The sequence below is a fragment of the Anthonomus grandis genome, chromosome 8, assembly GCF_022605725.1.
Source record: "Anthonomus grandis grandis chromosome 8, icAntGran1.3, whole genome shotgun sequence".
Taxonomy (NCBI): Eukaryota; Metazoa; Arthropoda; class Insecta; order Coleoptera; family Curculionidae; genus Anthonomus; species Anthonomus grandis.
The window spans coordinates 1256170-1284071 of record NC_065553.1 but is presented as its reverse complement, the minus strand read 5'-3'; the positions used below and the strand labels follow the sequence as shown (position 1 = coordinate 1284071).

The window sequence follows — 27902 nt, the reverse complement described above, 5'->3', positions numbered from 1 at the left end:
ATAACTGATGTTACTATACATATAAGTGCTTGCTACCAAAAAATAATTGAAATAGCAACTATTAAAGCATACTCAAATATAGGAAACTACTGCCTGAATGACAACTTTAATCATCTATATCGAGATCCAAAAGATATAGTTTTTCCGAAGCAACATTTACCTACCTACCATAGATAAAATACCATATATTTTTCAAAATAAAGATTTCATACCAAAACCATCTTTGGAAGACAATAGTGAATTTCTCAATACTAAATATACAGCTGCCAAAATGATAATTCTACAAGGCAGCGTAACTCTCGTACCCGAAGAGCAAGTTTTTGTAATTTCCACAATAAACAATAAGAAACATATAGTGACTTTGTTTCCCCAAGAAACTTGTACCTGTAAGGGAAAGAGAAACTGCCACCACATTGAGGCAGCCCGTCTGTTGGTAACATAACTAATTCTCAGAAAAATGTAAAATTATCTACAATCATCAGGAGGAACAGAGGACACAAGTACGTACCTATAATAAGAAATTATCTCTTAACACTTAACTTTGTTTATTGTTCCAGGTCAGGAAGAAAAAGAGCTCCCCAAAAGGTGACAGTGGTTGAAGCTGCTAAAGATGCTGACATAAACTATGCAAATTCAGACAGTACTCTTGACACTACCATCCTCATTCCAACGGTAACACTAACGGGTGTTTCTAAAAAACGTTTTCTGGCTCCTTTCTCGTCGACTCCTTCAAAATTTGTAAAACGTTTTGATGAGAACAAAATGAATATATTTAGAGAAGCTTCTTCCATCAGTCCCATCCCAGAAGAACGATCGATGGAGAGGCAAACATCTTTTCTCAGCGACGGTGACGAGTCAGATTTTGAGGAAATGGCTTCAGATTTGAATGTTACAAAAACATTTAAATTTGAGAATTATAAACAGTGCATCATCTATGGTAGACAGAGATATCCTAAGGATTGTCTTGTGAAAGATGAAGGAGGTGTAAACTTCAAAGACCTTTATTTATCAGATGTGATAATTGATGTTTATTTAGTTTTCTAGTAAACGAAAAAAAGATAAAAGCATCGGTTGATATCTTTCCAGTGGAAGGATATTAAGTTAATTTCTTAGAATCAGATAATAATAGTTTCAAGACTGCTGCAAATTATTTTCTAAAATTTGGACTTTACGAGAAGGATATTTTATTAATTCCGAATTGTAAAAATGAACATTTCCGTACCTTTGCTTATGATAAAAATATAGTAGAGAAAGGTACAGCAGGCTTTAAAGGAAACATTATCATAAAGGAAAACAACCAACTACCTCACCTAAGCAGAAAATCTCTGACGACATCATTACAATTTCTACAGTGTGTATCAGTTAATTATTGGGATGAGGATACGGCCGGTTTCTGTCATATTGGTGCAGCCAAGTGTTCCAATATTTTTGAAGAGATGATCTTGTGTATGAAATGCTATAATTGGTACCACCACAACTGCATAGGTCTTCAACAAAAGCCCAAACAACTTATCTGTTCAACATGCCAGGATTCATAAATATAATTAGTTAGTTTTAATACTCGCATAACGAATAAAATACATGTTATACCAGGAAATGTTAATACATTATAAATTATGTACCAGAAAGTTTATATTGCATTTATTTTATTTCTTCAAATTATTTAATGCCCAACAACAACAACAAAAATTAAAAATCATGATTAAATAGCCCCTTAGGGTAAATAGGAAGCAAGTTTATAGTTTTTTTTTTTTTTTTTTTTTTTTTTTTTTTTTGGGTCGGTGGAGAAATTCTTTATGAACACTGGTTACGCGGCGCCGCCCCCAGTAGTGTGGGACTCAGTGTCGAGTCTGTCTCGTCCTATACCCACTAAAACTCCACCGCTGGGTGGTGCCTTGTGGCTCCCTACACTGCGGTCTGCTAAGAAGCAGTCCTATTGTGTCCCAAGTTTATAGTTTAGGTAGCTAATGAAAATTATCAAAGATAAACCATTCCCTGGTGGCATGCAACTCCTATTATGATGATATTCCGGTAGAGAGCATTTATACATATTATAACAGATACCCAGTTTGAATAGTTTCCGACTGTAGGTTACTTTAGTACCACGTTTTTAGTAATAACTGTCAAGAACAAACTACCCCTTAGAGAGGTGCTACTTCAATTATTTTTTGGTACCAGGCTGTCATACATATACTGATTTCAGATATTAAGTTTGAACAGTTTCTGTCGGTAAATAGCTTTGGTAGCATGTTTTTATTAGAAACTGACAAATACAAACTACCCCTTAGAGGGGTGCTATTTCGATTATTTTTTGGTAGCAAGCACTAATATGTATAGTAACATCAGTTATCAATTTTGAATAGTTTCCGGCGGTAAATAGCTTTGGTAGCACATTTTTATTAGAAATTGACAAATACAAACTACCCCTTAGAGGGTGCTATCTTGATTATTTTCTGGTAGCAAGCACTAATATGTATAGTAACATCATTTATCGATTTCGCATAGTTTTTGATGATAAATAGCTTTGGTAGCACATTTTGATTTTTGGTCAGCAAATTATTTTTACCCTGTTAAGAGTCAAATGTTCCTTTTTTAACCTAAGTTAATTTTGAGAAAAAACTAACATAACTTTTGAAGAACTTGAAAGAAGCCTTCGATTTACTTCATTAAAGCAAATTTTACTCTTAATATTTTACATATAAACATTCCACATGGTAATTTATAAGTATAACCTTTGAAAGTATTTTCTTTTCTTTCTTGAGATTTGCCGCCCTGGGCACTTGCCCCGACTGCCCCTAGTGTAAATCCAGAAGTGCCAATTTGTCAAAACCAAGTTGGACCATGGTGTTATAATTGAAAAAATGATATACATTGAATACCAATTGTGTATTCAATTCTAAGAGTTTAAGATATTTAGTGTTTCAAATGTTGCCATTTACAGTGGAAAATGTCTATTATTTTGCCTGTTTACTTGATGCTCTCGATTGTGTCATAAATGTAGTTTACCACCCAAAAAAATTTTAATATATTTTCAAAACAATAAGTAAGGTTAGGCTAAATATATGGGTAGGTAAGTACAAAAGCTTTAAAGCAACAAATTATTATTAAATGTAAAAAAACTTCACTTATATTCTTAATTTTTTTTAAACAATTTCCCTTAAAAAACCCATAAAATTTCAATAAACTTACCAATAACAGGAAACATAGGAACATTCTCCCTGTTTCGGAAACAAGTTCGTAACTGATTTTTTCCCATTATTATCGCCGCCGTTCCCACGAATGATTTTCCCGTTAGATTCGCTCGCCATGATACACCAGGCAACAATTCGAAAAACGACCTAAATTCCTACGGTCTCTCCTGCAGATTTTCGCTCTTTTGTCTCCTGTAAACAGAATGAATCACACACACACAGACACACACTTAGAGCAGCCGCAGCTGAACCAAAGCAACAGTCGATTTTTCAAGAAAATAAAAAACAACTTTAATGCAGTCGGTCGTCTGGCCGGGGGGGGCTTTCACGGTCCCAGGGTCTGGCTGGGGAAATCGGATCTCCGCAATTTCTTTAGACGACGGCGACGTCCTTGGAAGGCTGCGGATATTTCGACCGTTCAATAACCCGAATATTTTCAGCGGTTCCGAGAACACGTTCCGTCTCTGTCAGGCGAATGCGAAATAAAAAAAGTGGGAGATATGAACCGGCTGGAATTTAATGCGGGCCCCACTTTTTTGACCAATAAATTGGTGCAACGTTGCCGTTGTGCTCTATGGGTATTTAAGAGGCAAATTTTATTGTCGGATGTTTACCAAAATCATTCAAATTGGAAAGTTGGTTTTTAACTAGCGAGATCTGACACATAAACCGATTCCAAGCGATCTATCGGTTAAGCCCTTGGTTGACCTTGAACAATCCCTTTATAACATAACCAATCGTGTCCGCTTGGATGTGTTTGGTTGAAGAAACTTCGTAATTTGTCAGCTGTCGCTGTCATCATTTTGTTTGTTTGTAAATAATACCCCAGACGCCAGTAATGTTATATGTAATTAGTTCTTAAACATAAATATCAAAAAAGAAAACTTATTAGCCATAATAAATTTTCTGATCTTTAAAAAGGAAATCATTTGTTGTTTGTTTTTATTTTTTCCCGCACTTATTTCAATATCTTTGACATTTGACGTTTAGAAAACAGCTTCGGACGTGGGTAATTACTGTTCCAAATTGATGACGTATAAAGGGCTAATTGGTGACGTCACGTATCTCAAGCGGTTTTAACTATAACCGCTTGGACGTGTTTGGTTAATACCATTTAGGAACGGTAATTACCGATAGACCGCTTAGAATCGGTTATATAGCCTGTCCAAGCGTTAGTCTGGTAAGAACCAACTGTCAAATGACGTCACGGTTAAGGCTATCGCCGTTGATTGAATATTTGGGAAGATACGCAATCCTGGGTTAAAAAATGTACCCGGTCGACTGTCGATTACCGTTCAGTACATATTCTCAATCAACGCTATCGCTTAGATGGGGCGCTTTTCAGAGTTCACCGGTGGATACACCGGGTTGCACCAGCAGTAACCGAGGCATTTCAGAATTAACCCGGTACAAAAAACCCTACGTTTCAAAATTAACCGGTGAAATCAGCTGATTGCGACCGACGAGGCATTGGATTAACCGGAATTTTAAGATGGAATCTCGGTCAAATAGATTCTTCTTAACCTGATTTCGAATTTTTTGCGCTTTAGTTTTTGTAAATTTGTCGTTGCTCATTTTTCATTTTGATTTGTTGTAGATATTTTAATTTGGTAATTGTATTTTGATGGTCTAGTGAGAATAGTAACAGCATAAGACTTTAATACAATTTTTTTTAAAAAAATTTAAATTTTTGTTTATGACAAACTGATTGCAATAAAAACTGAGACCTTTACAATGGAACCGAGTTGCTTTTGTTTCATTTTTAGTTTCTTAAACATCAAAACAGTGACAACCTTTCTAGCATTTTCCACAATTTGTTTGATTTGCTTTGAAAAATTAAAAATATAAACATAAACATCATAAAAATAACAAAGAAACATAAACATAGCAAATCTATTAAACTGCTAACTGTCAAAAAAATTGTAAGAAAGTCAATCCAAGCGTTTCTTAATGTTTTAAGTAACCGAGCGACAACCTGAGATTTACCGAAAAGTTTTTGATTAACCGGTTAATTCAACCGGTGAATTAATGGTGAATTTTGAAAAGTGCCCGTGGGATGTTTTAATATCGCGGTAAATCGGTTCGCTGTATTGTGGAGATGGACGTTGTTAAAACTTCATTATTCTTTTGGATGGAAATTGAACAAAACCCACTTGTGGTTTTACAGTTCTTAAAAAATATTGGGCATATTACATTTTTGTATATTTTGACAAATATATATATTATTATAAATATATATATATATATTTTGACGGCCGGTCCATTTATATAATCGGTTTTCGATTTTTTTTGTCAGCTGCCAACCTCTATAACTTTCCTCCTAAGCAGGGTTACTGGCGGTTAAACCGATGACTGACAGTATCTGATATTGTCAGTATTTCATCAATATTTTGAAATTCACATCACAATATCAATATTTTTATCAGTAACCTATACAATATTTAGTTTTGTTGTGATCGTTCTTTCTCGTATTCCTCTTCTTCAAAAAAATGGGCAATAAACAAAAAGCTTGTGTTGCCATTATATTGTACTATACAAGTTTTAAACGCAAGAAGCAAAAGAGACGTTGGATGAAAGAATAGATAGGTCAGCGTCAAAAATACACTTATTTAAATTTGTTAAATTTTATAAATAACACGGATCCAGATGATTATCGAAACTATTTCCGAATGAATAGTGATGTGTACAATGAACTTCTCAATCTCCTAAGGTCTTCTATTACCAAACAGGACACAAACATGAGGCAAGCAATATCAGCAAACGAAAGGCTAGCGTTGACGCTACGATTTTTAGCTACTGGGAGATCGTGTCACACACTATCATTTCTCCTACAACCATAAGTGAAATTGTGAGCTTTGCAACGCCATAATTGCATTATTAGCAGACTACATCAAAGTAAGTAAACATTATTTTTACAGATAACAAATATGTTTTTTTATTATTTTATTTTACATTAGAAGCTATTACAATTTATTTAAATGAACTTAAATATGTCTGTATAGTAGGAAGGTCTGTTGGTGATTGTGGTGTGTGTTCTGTTTGAAGGGCTTGTTGATGATTTTGGGATACATTTTGAAGCTCTAAATATTGTCGATTATGACTAACATTGTCTGCTTCATCCAATGGCATTGGTGGAGAGAACATGGGCGTTGAAGTGTAACTATAGTTGCAACTTGCGGATGATAAACTTTGAACTGATGGTGCTCTTGACTATACATCAACAAAATTTGCTTCGTCACAATTTATTTTGACGGAGCTTTTGGTTAAGGTGCCCTGTTCGCCTCGAAAAGAATATCATTTATATATTTCTCCGCCAACCTTCGTTGTTGTGGGTCAATAAGACTTTTCAACTTTGCTTCCCAAATTTTTCCAATGGGATATTCATCGTCTTTAGTTAGATATTCACGCGCCATGGATAATAGCTGCTGACGATCTTGGTTATCCTGGTTTCCAGTAGCTTTTCTTTTTGTTGCTTTCTCAGTTCTATCAGTGCCTTCTTTTTGTTGCATGTCTTCAGAACGCTGAAACAATAGGAAACAGATCAATAAATTAAATGCTCTGTTTTTTTTAGATACCATTAACCGGACACGAATGGGAGAAAATAGGAAATGACTTTGGGGCAAAGTGGCAATTTTGGAACTGCCTTGGGGCAATAGACGTTCACATTATTAAACCAGCGAATTCCGGATCAAGGTACTATAATTACAAGGGCACTCACAGCATCGTTTTGATGGCGATTGTAGATGCTAATTATAATTTTATAACGGTTGATGTTGGCACTAACGGACGGGTATCGGATGGAGGAGTTCTTTACAATACCGATTTTTGGGAAATGTTCCAAAACAATCGGTTGAATATTCCTGATGCCTCAAAACTGCCAAATACCGACGAAAAATTTCCTTACGTTTTTATAGGGGATGATGCCTTTGCGCTGAGCGAACATTTATTGAAGCCATTTAGCCAAGAGGATTTTTCAGTGACAAACCGAATTTTTAATTACCGATTGTCACGGGCTCGCCGAGTAGTTGAAAACGCATTTGGCATACTTGTTACTCGATTTGGTGTATTTCAAAAAGCTATAAATTTATCACCTGAAAAGGCCACCGTTGTTGTTTTAGCCTGCTGTGTTCTACACAATTTTTTAATGAAAACAGCAAATACAAATAATTATTATAATAACATATTAAATGTAGAAAACAAGGAAACAGGGGACGTCGTTATTGGCACAGACAGATCCGAACATACATTGAATGGGCTTCATTTAGGATCATATCGAAATGCATCAAAAAACGGTAAGCAAGTTAGGAAACGCCTTAGGAACTACTTAAGTAAAGAGGGGCAAGTGGATTGGCAAAGAAAAATATTGAATTTAACTTAATCAAAATAGGTATTTTGGTTTGTTTAAATAATGTAAAATGTAACTTTCCTGTTCCAATAAAACACTATTTACTTACCTCATTTTGTTTTATTGAGCTTCTTCCTTTCTCCGGAATTTGAACATCTGCTAAAAACTGAAGTTCATAAAATATCCACAAACTGGGTTCATACACACTTTCAGCACTACTACCAGTGCGCTTAGAGTCTTTTATTTTCTTCAATTGCTTCCTGTAATTACTACGTAGTGTATTAATTTGCTTTTTTATATATTCAATAGTGGCTTGTGCCTTTAAACGTACATAAATTTGAAGCAAAGCTTCGTATCCGCGTCTTTTTTTGTCTCGATCGGAATACTGTCTCAATGTGATATTCCACAACTCTGGCATTGACTTATAAGCTGCAATAAACCTCTTTAATATTGATTTTCTTGTTTCTTCTTCTTCAGAAGATATGCTGGATGAAGGTGACCCTACTGGAGACTGCATCGATTCCATGATGCTGAAAGTATACTAAAAGTCCATCCGTATTTGCCCTCACACGATCAGAACTATTGTCAGTATTTCGAAATACTGTCAGTAATACTGATCGTGTGAGGGCCACTTTAAAGCAAAATAATAGTTGTGAAAGGTCCTGTTTACTTCACAATCTTTATTTCAAAAATCCCGACGCGTTTCGGTTGTTAAAACATTGTCAAGTGAAAACTAAGTAAGTAAAAATATAAAAGGGTGTAATTAAACTAAAAAAAAAACAAAGTATTAAAAACATAGTAAATTTAGCATTAAAAACACTTATGAACTTAAAACAATTTCTTTGCCAGACAATTATCTTCTTGTCTCCTTTGACATAGTAATTTAGATTTCTTTAGGTTTAATGATAGATATTATAGAATGTTGGATGTTCAAATTAAGAATTAAAGAACATTTGAACTCTCAGAAGTCGCCTAATGATAAAAGATCCGCCTTTGGAATGCACTTATAAGAGAAACAGGTCATTCATTTAATACAGACGACAATTTCAAAGTTTTACATAACCTAAATAAAAGCAAAAAATTAAATATGTTGGAAAATCTAGAAATAGCAAAACTAGAAATAAATACACAAGTTAATAATTGTGTGAACGAACCTATTAACGCCCACTACCGAGAAGCGGCCAAGATTGAAAATGTATTTTAATAGTTACACCAGTACCACATTCCTGCAAGTTTATCGTTATTTAAAATGTTCTCTTAGTCGCTGTTATTCTATTCTGTTATCCTAGAAGTCTCTATTCATACTCGTATACGTACTACATTCTACATTATACACAGGTTAATATCTGTGTATAATGTAGTACCCATATGGAATTTAAAAAAACCGAAATCCGTTATTGTTTGTAAATATACGGTGTGATGAGATTTTTTTTTAGATTAATGTATTGTAGTATGTGTGTGCCGTTGTTCTTAACCTTTTTATGGACAATTTCTGATAATATCATGTAAGTTTTACTACGTTTTTAATATTTTTTTTTAGTTTAATAACACCCTTTTATATTTTTACTTTCATAGTTTTCCCTTGACAATAATTTAACAACCAACACCTATTATTTTGCTTTGCATAATGGTACTTTACCCTGGAGAAATCTATGGTACCGTAAAATGGGGTGAATAGAAACAGTTTCGGACCTTTCCTACTCTGTTGCTAACATGGTAGTCACCTTTTTGACAACAAAAAATAAGGAATCTACAGGTCTCGACTTGTAGATCAAAAAGCGTATAATAGATTTTTTTAAAATAGAGGTTTTTCTACAAAAAAAAAATAAAAACGCTCTTTTTCTATTCACCCTTAATGTGGGGTGAATAGAAACACCCATTTAAATTGGTCAAATTTGCTATTCTACCCACATGAGGGCGATTAGGAACACCTGAAAAAAAATTTAAATTGATAAAAAAATATAAATACACAAAAAAACTGACAAAAACACCAATTTTACAAAAAAAAAACATTTATTTCTATAGAAATGTAACAAGTTTAAACATATTATTTAAATTAAACAACTTTGATGCAAATTAATTTTAAAATGTCTATTCTTGACGTAGATGCTTCTCAGAGATCATATCTCGTCATGAACTGGGAAAACTTCTCCAACGACCTGGCTAAAATGAAAGGTGGAAACATCCGGAACTTCTGGAAATCCATAAATATATCCTGACGAGTGTTTGGTGGGGCGACTTCTTAAGAAAGTGGCTTCAATGCCATGTTCTGTAATATTAGAGGCTTGTCCGATAAAATATTTATTTCTTTGTCTATTTCGATATTTTGTTGGAAAACACACCAGAAGCCAAGTTCCTTTATCTATTAAATCAAGCGAAATAGGAGAAACACATCGGAACAATTTACCCTCAATGCAGACTGATGCTGATGAATTATTTGTATCCAACTTATTCTCGGACTTATCGGTGAAACTTGGTAGTGAAGTGTCCATTTCTGAGTCTGCATCTGAATAATGATCTTGATCTTTTTCCATTTCAGAGTCTTCACTTGAAGAATGATCTTGAGCTTTTGCCATTATTGGCATGAAATTACTAACAGGCAAATTCATTTCCGGGTCTGAATCTTCATCTAAGGTTTCTATACGTCTTTCCAAATCATTATCCTCTTGATCGTCTTTATCCAACGTGCTTTCAAATTTTGTTCTTAGAAGGTTTACCAAAGAGTTATTAAGTCCTTCTTCAATGTTCTGATTCTCATCATTTGTCTCGTCAAGATTTTGCTGCGCAAGGTGTCCCAAGACTTGATTCCTATAATAGCCTTTGACAAGTCATTTAGCAAGAAAGGGAATTTGTCCTATGGAACCGTGCAATGCTTTGAACCATGCCCCCCATTTTCCATTTTTCAAGGATCTGTCGCCAAGCTGTTTTAAGAGGCCGGAAAAATGCCACGTCCAGAGGCTGGGTCAGATGAGTTAGCCGGGAGGAAGATAAATGAAATATTATTTTCTTCGCAAAGAGATACCGTACTTGCAGAAAAATGTGAACTCAGATTGTCGCCAATTAAGTACTTCTTTCCCGGTATATCTTTTACTCCAGGTATGACAGTTCTCTCTACCCAATCTGAGAAGGAAATCGCATCAAACCAACCTGATGGACTTCTATTAAATCTGACGTCCTTTGGTCGTCCAACTGTCCAAGATGTATACAAATTTTTAGTTTTGTAAACCACGTATGGTGGTAACAATTTTCCATTAGCTGAAGCAGCGTACATAATATAGAAACGACAACGGCTGACTTCGACGTATTGCAAATACGTTCTGGATAGCGATAGCCCCTTTCTTTCTACCTGGATCTTCAGTTAAATTTGTTTCGTCCTAATTTATTATGTTTGATGGCGGTACATTTTTCAACTCCGTGGCTAAATTGTTAAAATAAGCATTGATAGTATTGGGAGAAACAGCAGCTCTTGAGCGCTTAATGTTTTGGCAGATTCTAGATCTTAATTCATTTTTGTGACGTTTTAAAAAAGAATAGACAAAGTCTCTGCCAGGGATATTATCTTTAAATCTTGTTATTGTTTTACCTCTACTGTCTAGGTAATTTTTTATCATCATCCTGACGTCCAAATGGTCAAGTGGATACCCCCAATCGGGACAAACTATTAGTTGATGGACTAAAATATCTTCTTCTTGTTTGGTTAGGGCTGTTTGTCCTCCATGACGCTTCAGATTTCGGTTTTTGTGGTGCCGATAAAGCACAGAATAATGAATGTTGTATGTTTCGTGAGCCACTCTATAATTCATCCCGTTGTCAATTGAAGCAAGGGCTATTTTTAGAGTTTTTTCATCAATTTTCTTATATGTTTTACCTCGAGGGTCTGGTTTATAAACGCGAAGCATTTTCCTGCAAAAGAAAAAACAATTATGGGGTGGATATAAACAGCGGGTGAATGGAAACAGCGTGTTTCTATTAACCCCAAAATTACTTAAAAGTGACGTTATGTATTATATTACATCATAGCAAAAAAAAAGCAAGACAGGCAATTTCTGAAATAGACAATGTAAACCAGACACCTTACAGCTACTTTAACCAAAAACTCAATATCTTACTTGTTTTTAGCTAACCACTGTGAATAGTTTTGCTAGTGATGAAAAAAGCACATGTGTTCACTCCGACGGGTGGTTGGTTTGAGAACAAATTTGAAGCGTTGGGAGGTTTAGTTCCGATGTTGATTTTTTTTTTAAAGAAGTTTCCCGTTTTTGTTGCTATTCACCCAGCAGTTTCTATTCAACCCATTTCACGGTATATAAGAAATGCGCCATTTACTTAAGACCCCCTAAAATCAAAAAGAACACAAAAAAGCTTCTTACAAGCAACTATTATTATCAATAATACAAGAGCAGAACATTCTCCTAAAAAAATCGAAAAGCGACAACACGGCAAACCCACCTCCGATCCAACCAATAACATCGCTAGAAAATCGGGTGAATGAAATTTGAAGGTGTGATTCACATGTTAAGATATTTAATCCCAGGGCTCTCCCCCCTTTTGTTTTATTAATTTGATATTTCCCAACTATTTTAAATTGTCAGTTGTGTTTCAACCGTTTAGTGTATCGCTCGTTATCGCTGCCGCAATAGTTCGCGTTCAGGGAAATTCCAAAATATTTTCGAAACCGGTAAACAGTTAGATAGTTACGGCCACTTGTTGAGACTTGTTGTTGTTCCCTTGATTATTTAGTGATAATTTGAAATATGGGGAGAGAAGTGCTGCGAATGGTGGACGCACAATTAAAAAGCGATCATAAACTAGTGCAAGAAGTTAAAAATCATAGAAATATTTTTGATAAGAATCATAAACATTTCTTTGATAGGGAAGTTCAATTGGATACATGGAAAGTGATCGCACTGAAGCTAGGCAGATCAGGTATACCTTAAAATAAATTTTCTCAATCATCAGTGGTTCACATAAGTGTTTTTTCTCTTATCTTTTCACTAAACTTAGGCGACGTGCAGTCTAGCCATTTTGTTGTGAAAGATAACACAAAAATAATATTATTATCACTTGATTTTATCTTAATATTTCTTGGTATTGCGTCAGGGTATAATAAAAATCAACCTGGTTTTTCTGCAGACTATAGACAAACAGATTATTATTTATATATGCATGACTCATCAATAATTTAGGTTAAACTAACTCTTATTTTTCCTTGTTTGCAGAAATGGAGTGCGAAAAGCGATGGATTTATATAATTAATCGGTTCTATGATGAGCTGCTGTGGATGATGAAATATGAAAGTCAATCGCCTTGGTTGCTCTATCCACAACTTCATTTTCTTTGTGAATACATCGATTGGGATGATATACAAGCAATTTGTCAGGTAAGTATTAATAGTAGCATCTTCTTTCTATTTAAATTTTTAGTTCAGTAGAGGTCATTTGGGTCAAGGGGTTGTTGACCATCAGAGTTTAGTCACTAGAACCAGTTTAGATATTTATTTATTTAATTAACAAATTGCTCAATATTAAAAAAAAATACTGAATAATATTATAATGTAGATATGAAATTTAGAAAATATTCAAATTCAAATTTATTGCTTACATTCCTCACAATAATAATAATAATAATAATACCGTAAACCGGGGTAACTTTGGTACAGTTTTTCATGTTTTTATTAAATTATACCATATTTTACGAAATTAACACCCTTATACTTGTTAATTATAAAATTTCAAAGCATTTACCAACTATAACTTACAAAAAACGACTTCTGTTTATTGTTTAGGCTGAGATATTGGACTTAGACAGTGGCGGCTCGTGGGTCAATCTTCAGAGGGGTCATTTTGGTTTGAAAACTTATAGTTTACTCTAATAGAAAAAAAAACAAATCAAACTATTGATTTTTTAAAGTATTTGAAAGATCTTTTAGCATTTATATTTTAGATTAAAAAATACAGACTTAGATAAAACTCAATAATATTTACCGAGATATTTATCCTATTAAGCGGGTAAAAATAACTTTAAATGCTTAAATCGTTTTCCGAATATTAACTTTGCCTTTTTATTAGAGTAAATATTTTAAATAAAAATATAGGAAAAAGGGTATAAACAGGTTATCGAAACCACTCTATCCAGAACCATCGTACGTTTTGGAGATCGGCCGAAAAAGGACGAAAAAGCGTGTAAATTTGCAAAAAATATTTTTATCGGTTTATGTTGACTCGCCGCTTTTTGCAGGATAAGATTAAGTTGATGGGCATAGCAGTAAATAAAGTGTGCATTTGGGTATATTTCTTTAATTTTTGTTTGTACTCCTCCCAGTTTACCGCTCATGACTGATGCAACATCGTAACTTTGGGCAATTAATTTTTCAGGTGCTTCATTAATTTTTGATAATTGAAGTTCTTCCAATATTACATTAGTTAAGTGTTGTGCTGTGGCACCTGGAGGGTTAACAAATTTCCAAAATCTTTCATGTACAATATCAGTTAATACATATCACAATATGACAATCATCTGCGTTTTATTGGAGCTGTCTGTGGTCTCATCTACTTGAATTGCCACAAAATTTGTCTGGCCAATCTCCTTAATTATATGAGTATGTACAATGGCTAACATTGATTCTAAAATATCGTTCTGAATTGTTTTTCATGTGCCTTTAAATACTGTACTTTTTTCAATATGTTCTTTAAACATTAAATCCAGTTCAGAAACAAAATCGATAAGGCCCAGAAAAATTCCAGGATTATTGGAGCCGATACTTTCGTCATGACCGCGCAATGCAATTTCGAAAACTCCGCAAAATTTTACACAGTCGATTAGTTTGTTTAAAATATACCTATTTTTAGAAACTGATTCATTAAAGTCATGTACAGATTTACGATATACACTATCAAGTTGCTGTCTTATGTTAACACGTCCTAAACTTGCGTAACTCATTGATGAATTTATATGAGTAGTGGAAGAAGCATGCTTTGTAATTTTCACTTTTAAATGCTTAATGTCAGTTACTCCATTTTTCGCCCATACAGCGTCATTCGAAAACAATAAATACGGGTAGCAAAAAAATACATTTCTCACACTGCAGCCACAAATCCAATCACACAAATTGTACATTAATTCTTTAAAATATCTTTGAATATCTTTACCCCTATCCTTTGTTGTTTGTTTTAAATTCATATTTGGTTTTGGTCGACCACTTTCCTTTTTCTCAAGCCGCCGTTCATAATTTAATGATCCAGCAGATTTTAAGGCAATTATTTCGTGCGGGCGGCAAACAGTAACTAACTAAAACAAAACAATAAAACATTCATCCAGTCGGGCCGTCGACTACGTTAGCGATATAGGACTGAAAGGTGACTCTCACTCCCGCTCACGAAATGCTAATCTGCCTTCTTTGTTTTATTTTACATGCATTTCTCCATAAGCCATAAGAACTGTATAGGGACAATTTAAAATACGGCCCAGCCGAGGGGCTTGTGATGCGCGCGAGGCGCGATAATATATTTATTTGTTTTGCCAATGCAGACTGCTTAGAGAATTTTATAATTCACAATGAAGTTTTAGATAAAAGATATTTATAATAAAATTGGTATTTTTATGAGATTATTTAAGGGGGGTCATTGACCAATTGACCCTAAGAAGGAGCCGCCACTGGACTTAGAGGGTGTTTTAAAGTTACCCGGATTTTGGGGTAACTTTGGTACACAAATATTTTCTTTGATTATTTTGCCTGCTAAAAGCTACGTCCTAAAGATAGACGTTGCACTGATTTTACAATTTATTAAAAAAAAGGAAATACGTAGTTTATTAAATATTTGATGTATGCAAAAGATGTAAAAGGAGAAAAAAAAACAAAAAAATTTTAAAAATGAGGCCTATTTTATAATTTATTGTTTCAAAACATTGATTACACAAGATAAGTAAATATATCGCTCGTGCGCGGGTAAAGGGGTATAAGTCAGAATATTTATAAAATGAGGTTAACGCAAAATTCGACACCACTTTTCAAGATCTTGAATTGTGTAAAAGGGTATAACTCTAGCCGCGTTTAAAATCCGTATTTTCAATTGTGTAAAACAGGTTTAAAATATGTATATATAGGGAGTATGGATATATATCATTATATATCCGTTTTCACAAGAAGCTGGTTTGGCGTAAAGCGATTTAACATGACTTATACCTCTTTACCCTAATCACAGAACAACCCACGTTATTTTGTGCCGTACGAATATGTCACTATTATTTTTGTTTACATATTTTTAATGACGCATGGCGTGTTGAATGCTTAGCAAAATAATCGACATAATTTGGTTGCTTAAATAAGTTCTAGAACCCTGCCAGAACAGGCAAAGAAGACTATAGAACGTCCTGTTTGGGTTAAAGTGCATAGTTTTGTCATTAGTTTAAGTGAGGTTATGGCTTCAAAAAGAACAAAATTAATGATTGATATGTGCAAAGAAAATGGATTTGATAATCTTTGTGCCGTTGAGGATGGTAAGTTCAGCTCAAATATTAAATTATGCTTTTATGTTTAATACGCAATTATTGTTCTTTCACTAATAATACTGTACCGTTTCTGGGATTTGGGACTTGTACTTCTTTACCCGCGCACAGATCTAAAATTTAAAATTGCTTTAAATTAATACTATTATTTCAGTATATTGTTGTCGATTATAAAAGATGTTAAATTATTTTAAATTTTTTACTAGGTTTAGTCTGTATTTTTTTAGCTACATACCTACTATTTTTTTATCCATATACTAAAAGTCAAATACAGCGTGCCAAGTCACTAAAATTTAAGGTACTGTATTTTATATCGAATTAATTTCTGTTATTAATATTTTTATAGGTAAGCAGACTTGGCAAGAGATTTGTTGTACAAGCACCAATGTCATAGACCAGATACCATCTACTTCACAGGATGTTTTAACAGAGATGTCAGAGCAATCTAATAAGAAGGAATTCGTTACTTTGCATAATGTTCCTTTATCTACAACACCGTATTTTGAGGATGATGTGTCATCTATACACGGTAAATATGATTAAATTTGCTTTCAATTTATAGATATTCTTTGGTGTCAAATAGAATTTGAAATTATTTCAGGAATTTGAGACGAGTTAGGTAAATGTTTGATACAGCATTTTGAACTGTGGAAACTATTTTACGTATCAAAAAATAAAATGTTACTTCCCCATTCTACTTTTTTGAATGATGTTTTGTTCAAGCCGGTTAGTTTATACCATTTACTAGCTATTTGAAAACTAGAATAAAGAAGTAAAATTCATGATAATATGGCAATAAAAAAATTAATTGTAGGTCATTGTTTAATTTCAGAGGTTCTGCCATCACCAGGTAACGAACAATTAGGTGATGATCCTGGCGATTGTGACGACAGCGATAAGGATAAAGACTACGCCCCAGAGTCAGAAAGTTCAGATTCTGATATGGTTAATCTACAGCAACTTGCAGATAAAATAAAAAAGAAAAACAACAATTCGGCGGGTCAAGTGGAAAATGTTATTAAAGAAAATAGGCGAGGTCGGAAAACAGTAAAGGAAGAAACCAGGGAGAAAAGAAAGTTAAGAAAAACAAACAGAAATTTGGGTAGGGAATATACTACCAGCAAGGGGAAACTTATCAGAAAAAGAGAGAGAACACCTTTATGCTCTTGTAGGAATGGATGTTGTAGTAAAGTAGATGATGTTCAGTTGGACATGCTTTTTGATTATTTCTGGTCAATTGGCGACTTTGACGAGAGGGTTGCCTATACCGCAAGTCTTATTACGAAACAAAGAAAGAAAACAGCAATAACGTCAGAAAGGAAGAAAAAGCGAGACTGTGTTAACGTTTTTCATTTGAAAGTTAATGGCGAGTTGATTCAAGTTTGTAAAGGGTGCTTTGAAAAAACCTTCGATATTTCTAATAAATTTATAACGACTGTATTATTAAAAATGAACTCAACAGGAATATGTGAAAAAGATAAAAGAGGTCGTAAAGAGCCTCCAAACAAAATAAGTGAAAACAGTTTGCAGCTAGTAAAAGATCACATAGCTTTCATTCCAACCTACGAAAGCCATTATTGTAGGAGGAATTCCGAAAAACGATTTTTACCTTCATTTTACACGTTGATACGTCTTTATGAAGAATATAAAATTTGGGTCCCGCCAAATAATAAGCCCGTAAGTCGTAAGATTTATGAACATGTTTTTCACGAAATGGGCATTAAAATAAAAAAGTTCCAGAAAGACACATGCGCTACGTGTGAAAAATTGAACATTTTGATTCGCAATGAGAAAAACAGTGAAACCTTGAGTAGGTTAAAAACTGAACTGCAGTCACATCTAGATGAAGCTCAGGCGGCTTTTGATTCGAAAAGACAAGACAAAGACCTTGCAAAACAGGATGAGACTAAACTTGTATACGTGTTTGATCTTCAACAGTGCCTACCAACCCCAGATCTAACTGCCTCTGTTGCCTTTTATAAAAGAAAACTGTGGACCTACAACCTGACCATGCACGAATGTAAAAAAAAACAAGCGATCTGTTGCATGTGGTACGAGACCATTTCTGGACGGGGTGCAAATCAGGTAGCGTCTTGCGTATTTCGAGAACTTTTATCTTTGCCTCCTGAAATAAAGCATGTTACACTTTATTCTGACACTTGCGGAGGTCAGAATAAAAATTCCCATGTTGTAGCAATGTTTCTAGTTCTTATGCAGCTGACTCATCTGGAAAGTGTGGATCATAAATTTTTGGTTCCCGGTCACACTCATATGGAGTGTGACTCCGATCATTCTGTCATTGAGAGAAAGAAAAAGAAGTATGAATATCCAATAAATCATCCGCGTGATTGGTTTCAACTAGTGCGGTTATGTGGACAGGCAAATAATAAGTTCCAAGTTATTGAGATGAACAGGGAACATTTCTATAGTTTCTCAGACCTGCTCAAGAAAGTATTTCAAGTAAAGAAAAAGGATGAGGAAGGAAACCATTTTGTTTGGAAAAATGTGAAATGGCTAAGATTTGAAAAAAAGAAATGGACATTTTATTATAAAACTTCTTTGAGTTACATAGCTCCCTTTCATGAAATGGACTTTTCAAGACGTGGACAAACTAAGGAGATACCAGTCTCAGCAATCCCTAAGTGTCAATTTCCAAACCCCATTACAGAGGAGAAAAAGAAAAACCTTATAGATCTATTGCCCTATATAGACAACGTGTTCCACGAATTCTACAAAGGCCTTCCCACCCAGAAGGATCTTCATGAAATTTTGCCTGATATAGAAGAAATTGACGAAGATAATATAGAGTAAAGAGAAACATCTTATGTTTTTTTGTGTAAAGAGGTATAATTAGTTTTTTTTTTCTGCGAAATGGATATTTTTTTCTTTGTAATATTATCCGAACATTAACCCTATTAAAATAAATAGCTCTGGAAAAAAAATCATTTTTGTATTATTTATTTTAAGGAAGTTATCCCAAAAATTGAACCGGACAATACTTACCAAGCTAATTTTCTCAAAACTAATACTTTTGACATTATACCCCTTTACCCGCGCACGAGCGATATAAGCTTAGGTTTTACTAAAAAAAAACTTTAACATTTTTATAGAAGATCCTTTATTTCAGGAACATCAAAAACTTCTCGATTTCCTCTGCGTATCGGTTTATCTATGGACTTTAGTATCTCGTCATTACGATAATAGATTTCATCTTTACGACTTGGCCATTTCCACTGCTTTCCATATGATTCCATTACATTTATGATGGCCCCATTTTTAAGAACCTTTGTAATTTGCCCAGGGTAGTATTTGCCATCAAAAATAACCAACACGTAATTCCCGACCATTTTATTAATTTCAGAACAGGCAGTTTCTTTGCCCGTTTCTTCCTCTGCCTTAGAATCCTCTGAGAGTTCAGATCAATGGCAAATTATCGGAGTCTGAACTATCAGAAGCTATTTCTGGAATATTAATACTATTGGGAGCTTTGGAGGTGGAGGGTTGAGGCTGAGAATAGTTAATAGGTACGGGAGAGACCGAGTTTTGTATGTCGGAGACTGTTATACCTTTCCCAGGAGGTACTTGGGAGTTTCTTCTTTCTTCCAATCCGTGATGTCGTTGCTTGTTCACGCTTTTCATTGAGATGATCAAGAAAACTTTGTCCCACAACCGTTTTAATTAAAGGATCGTCTGCAGCGCCGTAGCAACAACATAATGGGCCTGGGTTCGAGACTATATCCGTGGGCCCCTAAAGAGATACTAACCTTCGTCTCTCCCTAAATCGACGGCTTAAGGAAAGAAAAAATTAAAAGGCATTTATTACATGTTAACTAAACTTTTATGAAATTAATATTAAGACACAAATACTAATAACAGTAGTTACGGAAAAATATTAAAAACATATGTACATAATTATAAAAAACATTTACAAAAGGATACAAATACAAAGTTAATATAGAAGAAATACACCCATTAAAAAGTTACTTTTTGAGATTTAGCAGTCGCAAATGATTTAATAATTTGCTTTAAATCTATAGAGCGAGCAACTTTATTTTCAATGGACAGCATTGCCAAAGAAGATAATCGATTTTGATTCATCGAATTCCTTAAATTTTTGATTAATTTTAATTTTGAGAACGATCGTTCTGCCGATGCAACCGTTACAGGAATTGTCAGATATAAGAAGCATAATGTTATTATTTCAGTAAAGCTACTACTAGACGAATAATTGTTAACCAGGATAAATTTAAGCAAATCTTTAACTGACCTAATATTTTTAAGTTTTTCAGAAAAACATGTTCGAAATGCTAATAATTGATTAGAAAGTATATCTGATATATCATCTTGATATATTTCACGAATATTTTCAGCCATTTGGTATATTACTGTGTCACTAGAATTTAATAGAACTTCTGTATCCAAAATATTGAAGTTAGTAGATATTTGTTGTAAACTAACTGTTCTACATTGTAACTGACAGATTTAAATAACGCTAGCGTTTTTTAAATCTGTCATTTTTTAGTCTGTGCTAAAGGCTAGAAAAGATTTGCTTCGGCTGCGGATAGGCACATCGATGTAAAAATTAATAGCTGAGTCTTGGATTTTTATGTGGTTTGTTAGATTATATAAGTTCACAATATATTATTGACTTTTAGTTTAAATTTACATCCTCTGTTTATTTATTTATTATTATGTTTATTAGCTGGCTACGGGCCCTTAAGAGTGGCGGGCCTGGTTCCACCGAACTCGTGGAACCATTGTAGCTACGGCGCTGATCGTCTGCAACAACATTACCGCACAACCTACTTAACACAACTTCCCTATTTAAAGGGTAAATGCCGCATTTTTTAAATCCTTCTTTGAGACTCTCAACACCGCGTTCTTCTAATAAGTGTCTTTAATAGTCCAGGAAACGTGTCCTTCGGTATTCCATTAAAGCGGCTTCCTTCTGCCGTATTTTTCCAGGCATTAAGAATTTGCCGCCAGTTACTTTTCATTGGGCGAAAATAGGCAACATCCAAAGGCTGAAGGAGATGAGTGCTATTAGGAGGCAATGCAATGAACCTAATATTATTCAATTCGCACAATCTGATGACTTCCTGATTAAGGTGGAGTTAAGGTTGTCCCGTAATCAATATTTTACGACCCTCCTGTCGTTTTATTAAGTTTACAAACCAATCTTCAAATATTTGGAAATCAAACCACCCACTGCTAGTACTATTGTAACGAGTATTTAAGGGGCCACCTTCTGTCCAAGTTGACCAAAGCCTTTGGGCCTTGTAGTTGACATACACGGGAGCAACCTGTCCAGCAGCATTTCCACAAATCATAAGGGAAGTACAGGCTTTTGAAGAATTTCGAATTCTTTCCGGGTATTTGGTCCCTTTCCTGGTAATTACTTTTGATCGGCCTGGATCGTCAACGAGATTTGTCTCGTCATAATTGTAAATATTAGCTGGGGGTACTCCTTCCAGCTCAGTTTGTAGATTATCAAAATATTCATTGATAATTGCGTCACTAATAGCCGCTCGAGCGCGACTAATATTTTGAGAAAACCGTTGACTGAGTTCAGGCCTACGTTTTAAAAATAAGCTTATCCAATCGGGTCCTGGATAGTTATCCTTAAAACATTGCACTTTTCTGCCTCGCTTTTCTAAATAAGACTTGACAATGGTTTTTAAGTCCTCACGTGTCACAGGAAACCCAAAATTTGATAAAGCAATTAGGTGTCCAGAAAATGACTCTTCTTCCTGGTCTGTAAAAACCCTTGGTTTGCCAGGCATTCGCGAATGTTTTCCGTGAAGCTTATTCCATAACGTATTTTTGGAAATTTGGTTTTTTTTTGCTGCATTTCGAAGAGAAATTGACTTATTTTTAATCTCTTCAAGAGCTTGCTAAAGTTTCTCTTGGCTATAATTTTTGTAATTGCGTGCACCGAGGATACGCTGCTGCTGTCGAGGCATGACTTATCTGAAAAAAGAAATAAAAAACATAGAAACATACACTGCATCAACGGTGTAACTTTGGTACACTATATTTTTTAAATTTGTCCCCTACTTAGACATTTGCCTTCTAACTTTGGGACATGTACCAAAGTAACCTCCATATGTTATGGTTTTTAGAACAAATTCAAATATTTCTTTTTTAATAAAAATTACAATTTTATATATGTTGTTAAAACTATCCTAGAATATGACTAGCTAACATGTACTTACCAGAAATTAAGTAGTTATGCTAGATTTGGATACACAATAGTAAGTTTACAGAAAATAATTTAAAAAAACAGCTGTTGTCCCAAAGTTACAAGCCAAGTCACAAAGTAACCCCGGTTTACGGTAATAATAATAATAATAATATTCTTTATATGAAAATGCACAATAATTGTTTTTAATTTTTGGGTCTTAAACATTAACTTTTGCACACAGTGGATTTTGAAGAAAATTTAAATACCGCTCTGAAGTTAATGTACCTTTGTATAAGTACGGTCCAATAAAATGTCTATTAAATACACCGACCTACACGTTTTATGCCAATTAGTTTGAAAACACGTTTCCATTATCCATCGGGGCTTGTTTTCAGACCAATAATGTGCATTATGTCTATTAACTATCCCATTATTACGGAATCTACTTTCATCAGTCCAACAGATTTGTGACAAAATTTCGGGATTGTCATGAAAGGTCACGTGGAAGAGTTGTCATCCAAATTCTGTACCTTGGTAGAAAAAGGGCCAATGTCCAAATTTCCCATATTTGAGTTATAGGCATAGCAAGTTAGTTTATTAATGACTTAATATTATTGAAAAGGCCAAAGTCCAAAATACTTGTGTTTTAGCGAAATAAACAAAATACACAAAGGCCTATGTCCAATTCTAGTTAATAGAAAAAAGGCCAATCTCTGGACTTAGGCCTTTTCAATATATTAGAGGAATAAATTAAATGGCCAAAGTCCATAATATGGACATTGGCCCTTTTGTATTATTTTATTTAGGAGATTGGCCTTAAGATTTTAATGCGTACCTAGTTTTTATAACCTCAAATTTTTAGTGTAATTTATTATATTATTAGTAAACTGTGTTCTGTGTTTGAATAACGTTAAATTATCAAAATGAGCAAAGGGATCCTGGAAATTTTGCAAAGATGACTGAGAAAAAACTAAAAAACGTGTAAGGAATGAAAAAAGTTGGATGGAAAATGAAAGAAAGGATCGCAAAGAAAAAGGAAAAGAATATAAGACAAAAAAAGGAATCCTACAAAGGGCAAAAGAGCTAAAGGAGCCATGCGAATGTAAACTAAAATATTGGCAAAAAATTTGAAGATGTCCAAGGCATGGTCAAGATCAGTTTATAGCGGAAACTGTTAAGGAATGTGCAAAATTTAGAGAACGACAAAAAAAATCAGCTGATAAGCAAATTAAACCTATGAAGATCACAAGAATTTGGAGGTTTGTCAGAAAATCTACCTAAATACTTTTGATTTGACCCTTAAAAAAGTCAGAGTAATTGTCGGAAAAAAAAGATTAAATGATTCAAATATTTGCTCTTCAGACGGTCGGGGAAAACATTAAAATCATTAAAAAGTTACCGAGGAAAAAAGAGATTTTAATAAAATCACATATTAATAGTTTTCCTACATACAGCAGTCATTACTCTAGAGAGAGGACATCAACAAAATATTTAAGTCCCGATCTTTCAATTGCCCAAATGTATCGACTTGACATTCAGTATTGCGAGGAACAAAACATAAGCCCCGAAAAAGAGTCACTTTACAGACAGATTTTTAATGAAGAATTCAACTTTTCATTTCATGCCCCTGCGAACGACACTTGCTCTAAATGTGACAGTTTAAATGTAAAATTAAAGACATTTGATGGTAAAAATCTTAGAGAAGAAGAAGAAAAAACTAAAATTGAAGTTTTGGAACAAAGAAACGCTCACTTAAACCTCTCTGAAATGGCTTACAAACTTAAGTTACTAGATAAAGAAAACAGCAAGAAAGACATCAAATTTGTTGTTGCATCATTCGACCTACAAAAGTGCTTACCTACACCATATTTGCGTAATGGCGTTTCTTTTTATAAAAGACAACTCTAGACTTATAATTTAACTGTTCATCAGACTTCAACTGCCGGCAATTTGGGAATTTGCTTTTTATGGGATGAGACAATTACTGCTCGTGGAGGTCAAGAAATTGCTTCATGTGTCCGAAAATACATCTTGTCATTACCAAAGGCAACGGAAGTTTTAAATCTTTATAGGGATTCATGTTCGGGGCAAAACGGAAATTCGGATGAGCTATGTCTTGAAAAAATGTCAAGATCTAGGACATAATTTGCAAGAAATCAACCACAAATTTATGGAGCCTGGTCATACTCATATGAAGGCCGACAAAATCCATGCAGCAATCGAAATATTGCTGAAGTTGTTCCGTGGATTAAATGGATGAAGTTCTGTACGAAACCGGCCTGCGATTCTGGATATTGATGTGCCTAAACCTATAAATCAAGAACCTTTACCATTGGCAGATCTTAAAATCAAAGATTTGTTAGATTTGCTGCCTTAGCGATTATAACAAACCATTTTATGAGAACTTATAAAGATCTTCCGACTTAAATGTTGAAGATATACAAGACCCTGAGCATGAAGAAAATAACTAACTTTCTCTGTTATATCTTAGTGTAGGTATCATAAGCAGTAAAGATTTATGGCCACAGAAAATTAATTTTCTAATGCTAAAAAATACGAATTTCGTGTATAAATAAAGATTATTTTCGTAATTGGGATTGTTTTATTGTAGCAAAAAGGCCCATGTCCATTAGCTCTTTAATACCGCCTTGGCCAATATCTTAGCTTAGGGGCCAATGTCCGTACTGCTTTTCGATTCTTGGGGCCAATGTTCATTTTTTTGCAATTTAGAAGACTAACAATACATTTTCAAAAATAATTCCTTAATATTTAAAATCCCAAAAATAAGTAAAGTAGGAAAAAAGGGTCACAATTTATAAAAATATAAAGTCAAACCATCTCATTAACCCTGTTTTTCTCAAAACAGCTGAAATGGATATTGGCCTTTATTCTACCAAAGTACAGAATTATCAAGATGTATATTCCTTTTCCGTAATTTATCGGGCTCTGTCTCAATGGACACACTCATCAGGATTACTTATTTTAGTTATTTTCATTCTATAATGACATATTGTCTTATCAGTTGGAGGCACATGTCTAAGATATTTGCATTGCAAAGAAGATGTGTGAAAGTGATTGCTCGTTTGGGCTACAGAGAGTGTTGTAAATCCCACTTCAAAAAATTTAAAATTCTCACTCTACCCTGTGCATTTATTCTGGTGTGCCTATTATATATTAGGCAGAATGTGACGGAATATGCAACATATGCCGGCACTTTACCAGAAATAATGACTCCTTAATTTCACTTTTCCATCAGACTCTCCAGATCAAGAACTGGGGTTTCTCCACTTTGTATTTTCAAAAATAAAGTTTTAATTAAGTTAATTTCTTAATTACAAACCCTTTTTACTCATTTGAGGAATTTCTTCACTCCACTGTGACTTTGTTTTTTTGTTAAAGATGCTATTTGTATTTGTTAGTTTTACTTAATGATTATCGCTTAATCCTTGACGTATTTTTCCTTTAATTGTGGATTATCTTATCATATTATATAGTTACTGCTTGGGTTTTATTATTGCAATTTTAATTGTAATTTTTCTTTTATATATTTTGACTTGTGTAAGAGTTTGTACTTTTTGGCATGAATAAATTAAAAAAAAAAAAAAAACGAAAGGAGGCAATAACAAGCATAAAACCAATAAAACCTTCGTTGGTAATCAGTAGGGCAAAGTCCTTGTACTAAGTGGATTTTAAAAGGGCGATGTTAGTGTTGTCGAGGAATTCGCTGAATGGTACTCCTTGCAATACTACATTCTCCTGCGATAGTGGAAACATCTAGATTTACTGCAACATAAGCCAACACAGATATAATATTTTCCTCGTTGCTGCCATTTGATGATGGGAATGTTTTAAATATGGAAATAATCCGGTGCGCATTTAGTCCTTCACTCTTGAAAACGACTTATGTGGGGGTGTAGGGCGATCAGAAAAACGTTCTCGATAAACCATTTCTGCTTCAGGACAATTTTTTCTATATACTCTCCGTAAATAAGAAGCATATCGACATATTAATTTGGAGTAAAAAGTTGAGGCATTAAGCAAGATTATAGCAAAAGTAAATAGCCGAATCTATGGAATTAAAATGCATATGACCTATACAAAAAGGCAACAAAACTGAATATTAAAAATAACAGAATACCAAAACGGATATTGCCAATTTAAAGAATGCATGTATTTGGCCACAAATTTTTTTTTTTATAGAATTTAAAAATACCTTTTACCTAAATATTTTATATTGAAGACCAAGTTAAATTATTTGTTTACAGATTCAAAAATACGCTACGCCGCTGACAATTTTTAACTAGTTAGTGTCAATAGTGTTTGGAGCGTTATTGGCAAATACTGTTGTTCTTTTTAACTTGCTTGAATGGCTTAAATAAAATACTAATAAGTTTCAATAATAAAATCGGTCAATAAAAAATATTCGGTGCCTTACGTTGATGTGATTTTTTTTATGAAATGGAATTAATAATTTTACAAGCATTTCAAACAGAAGAAATAATGGTGGTGCCATTCGAAAAAAAAATGTTGGGTGGTTATTTGGGGGTAGGTTTTAAGTGATTTTGGGTAGTGGTCCTATAACTATTAAAAATACATTTTCTCAAAAATTTTTATATTTAAAAATAAAAAAGTTATAGCCTGTGACGTTAATTGTGGGACATCCTGTATTTAGAATTTTTTTGATCATACCATTCTTTGATTAAAGATAGATCATGGTTATTGATGCCTGCCAGATCTCGTTCAGAATCAAGTAGCATCCTTGGCAAACAGTATTATTTTTCCGGCAATATCACTTCATCAACACAATGCAAGAAATCACTGAAAAATTAGATCAACTAAAAGGGCCCGGGAATGGATGGAACTTCTGTTGTTTAAAATTTGAAGAAACGTTCACATATATACTAGCCGGACCTCGTAAAATATTCCATTTAATGATGGGACTTTCCTGGGGCATGGAAGGAATCGGTAATTTTTCCTGTATATCTATGTCGTGCAACAGAGTCGTGGAATTTCTCTGATCTCTGCCATTCCTAATGTCTTTGAATTGATACTGACTTTTTAAAACATTTAGCAGTTATAACGCAGAACAATGGCCACAGCTTCTTCAAAGAACCACATCCAACATCCAGTGTTCCATAATTTTAATTCAAAATATGGAGGATAGCGTACAAGTGGATGTGATACAAGTGCATTTGATAAAGTGCCTGATAAACGTTATCTAAAAGCTCAAGCGTATCGGACTTGAAAGAAAGGAGGACTTGAAACTCGTGAGAATATACCTTCTTGAATTGACATAGAAAAATGTAAATTTATGACTTTTCATAAGAAAAAAATCTCAATTTATTTATTTACCAAACATTTTCTAACAGGAAATTCAACATTCCGAAATCCTAGGCTTACAACTTCAAAGTACATTACAGGCAAAAGAAAATTAAGTAAAGGGTTTATATAGAAAGAGAGATTAGATGGTTACAACTTCATCATCATTGAAGTAGTTTTGTTTTTAAATGTAGCTTTAGTGCCATAAAACAGATCAATATCATTGATGCTTTGTAAAATATTAAACCATGAGCCAGTTCAATATGAAGGTGTATTTCTTGTTATGTTAGAACGTCTATTTTCTAAATAATAGAAAATGTATTTTCTAGTATGGATGAGGAAAGAAACAAATTTAAGT

The 27902-nt window shown here is 33.9% G+C and overlaps 4 protein-coding genes across 7 annotated transcripts in view; 2 read left to right on the top strand and 2 right to left on the bottom strand.

Moving 5' to 3' along the window:
* Positions 1-3822, bottom strand: part of LOC126739528 (protein N-terminal glutamine amidohydrolase) — a 38244-nt gene extending 34422 nt beyond the window's left edge. Inside the window, exon 1 of one of the 3 annotated variants that reach the window (XR_007661644.1) lies at positions 3190-3822. Coding sequence is in view for 2 of the 3 variants with exons in the window: in XM_050445274.1 (XP_050301231.1) it covers positions 3190-3308 (119 nt within the window). In the remaining variant the exon portion in view is untranslated. The remainder of the gene's footprint in view (positions 1-3189) is intronic. The other 2 variants (XM_050445274.1, XM_050445275.1) reach the window with 2 other exon arrangements.
* Positions 1-27902, top strand: part of LOC126739520 (DNA repair protein RAD51 homolog 3-like) — a 71529-nt gene that overhangs the window by 40749 nt on the left and 2878 nt on the right. The window contains exon 5 of the transcript XR_007661643.1: positions 12756-12916. The gene's annotated coding sequence lies outside the window, so the exon portion shown is untranslated. The remainder of the gene's footprint in view (positions 1-12755; positions 12917-27902) is intronic.
* LOC126739530 (uncharacterized) lies at positions 6189-8056 on the bottom strand. The gene is made up of 2 exons (XM_050445277.1): positions 7646-8056; positions 6189-6712 (listed from the first exon to the last, which is right to left on the bottom strand). Exons 1-2 carry the CDS (start codon positions 8051-8053, stop codon positions 6455-6457), a joined length of 666 nt encoding a protein of 221 aa, XP_050301234.1. The 5' UTR covers positions 8054-8056; the 3' UTR covers positions 6189-6454.
* LOC126739505 (uncharacterized) lies at positions 15851-19851 on the top strand. Of its 2 annotated transcripts, XM_050445235.1 has the most exons (3): positions 15851-16032; positions 16388-16570; positions 16874-19851. In XM_050445235.1, exons 1-3 carry the CDS (start codon positions 15954-15956, stop codon positions 18850-18852), a joined length of 2241 nt encoding a protein of 746 aa, XP_050301192.1. In that variant the 5' UTR covers positions 15851-15953; the 3' UTR covers positions 18853-19851. The 2 variants fall into 2 exon arrangements, with proteins under 2 accessions (XP_050301192.1, XP_050301193.1); XM_050445236.1 differs by having other exon boundaries at positions 15851-16767; positions 16874-19850.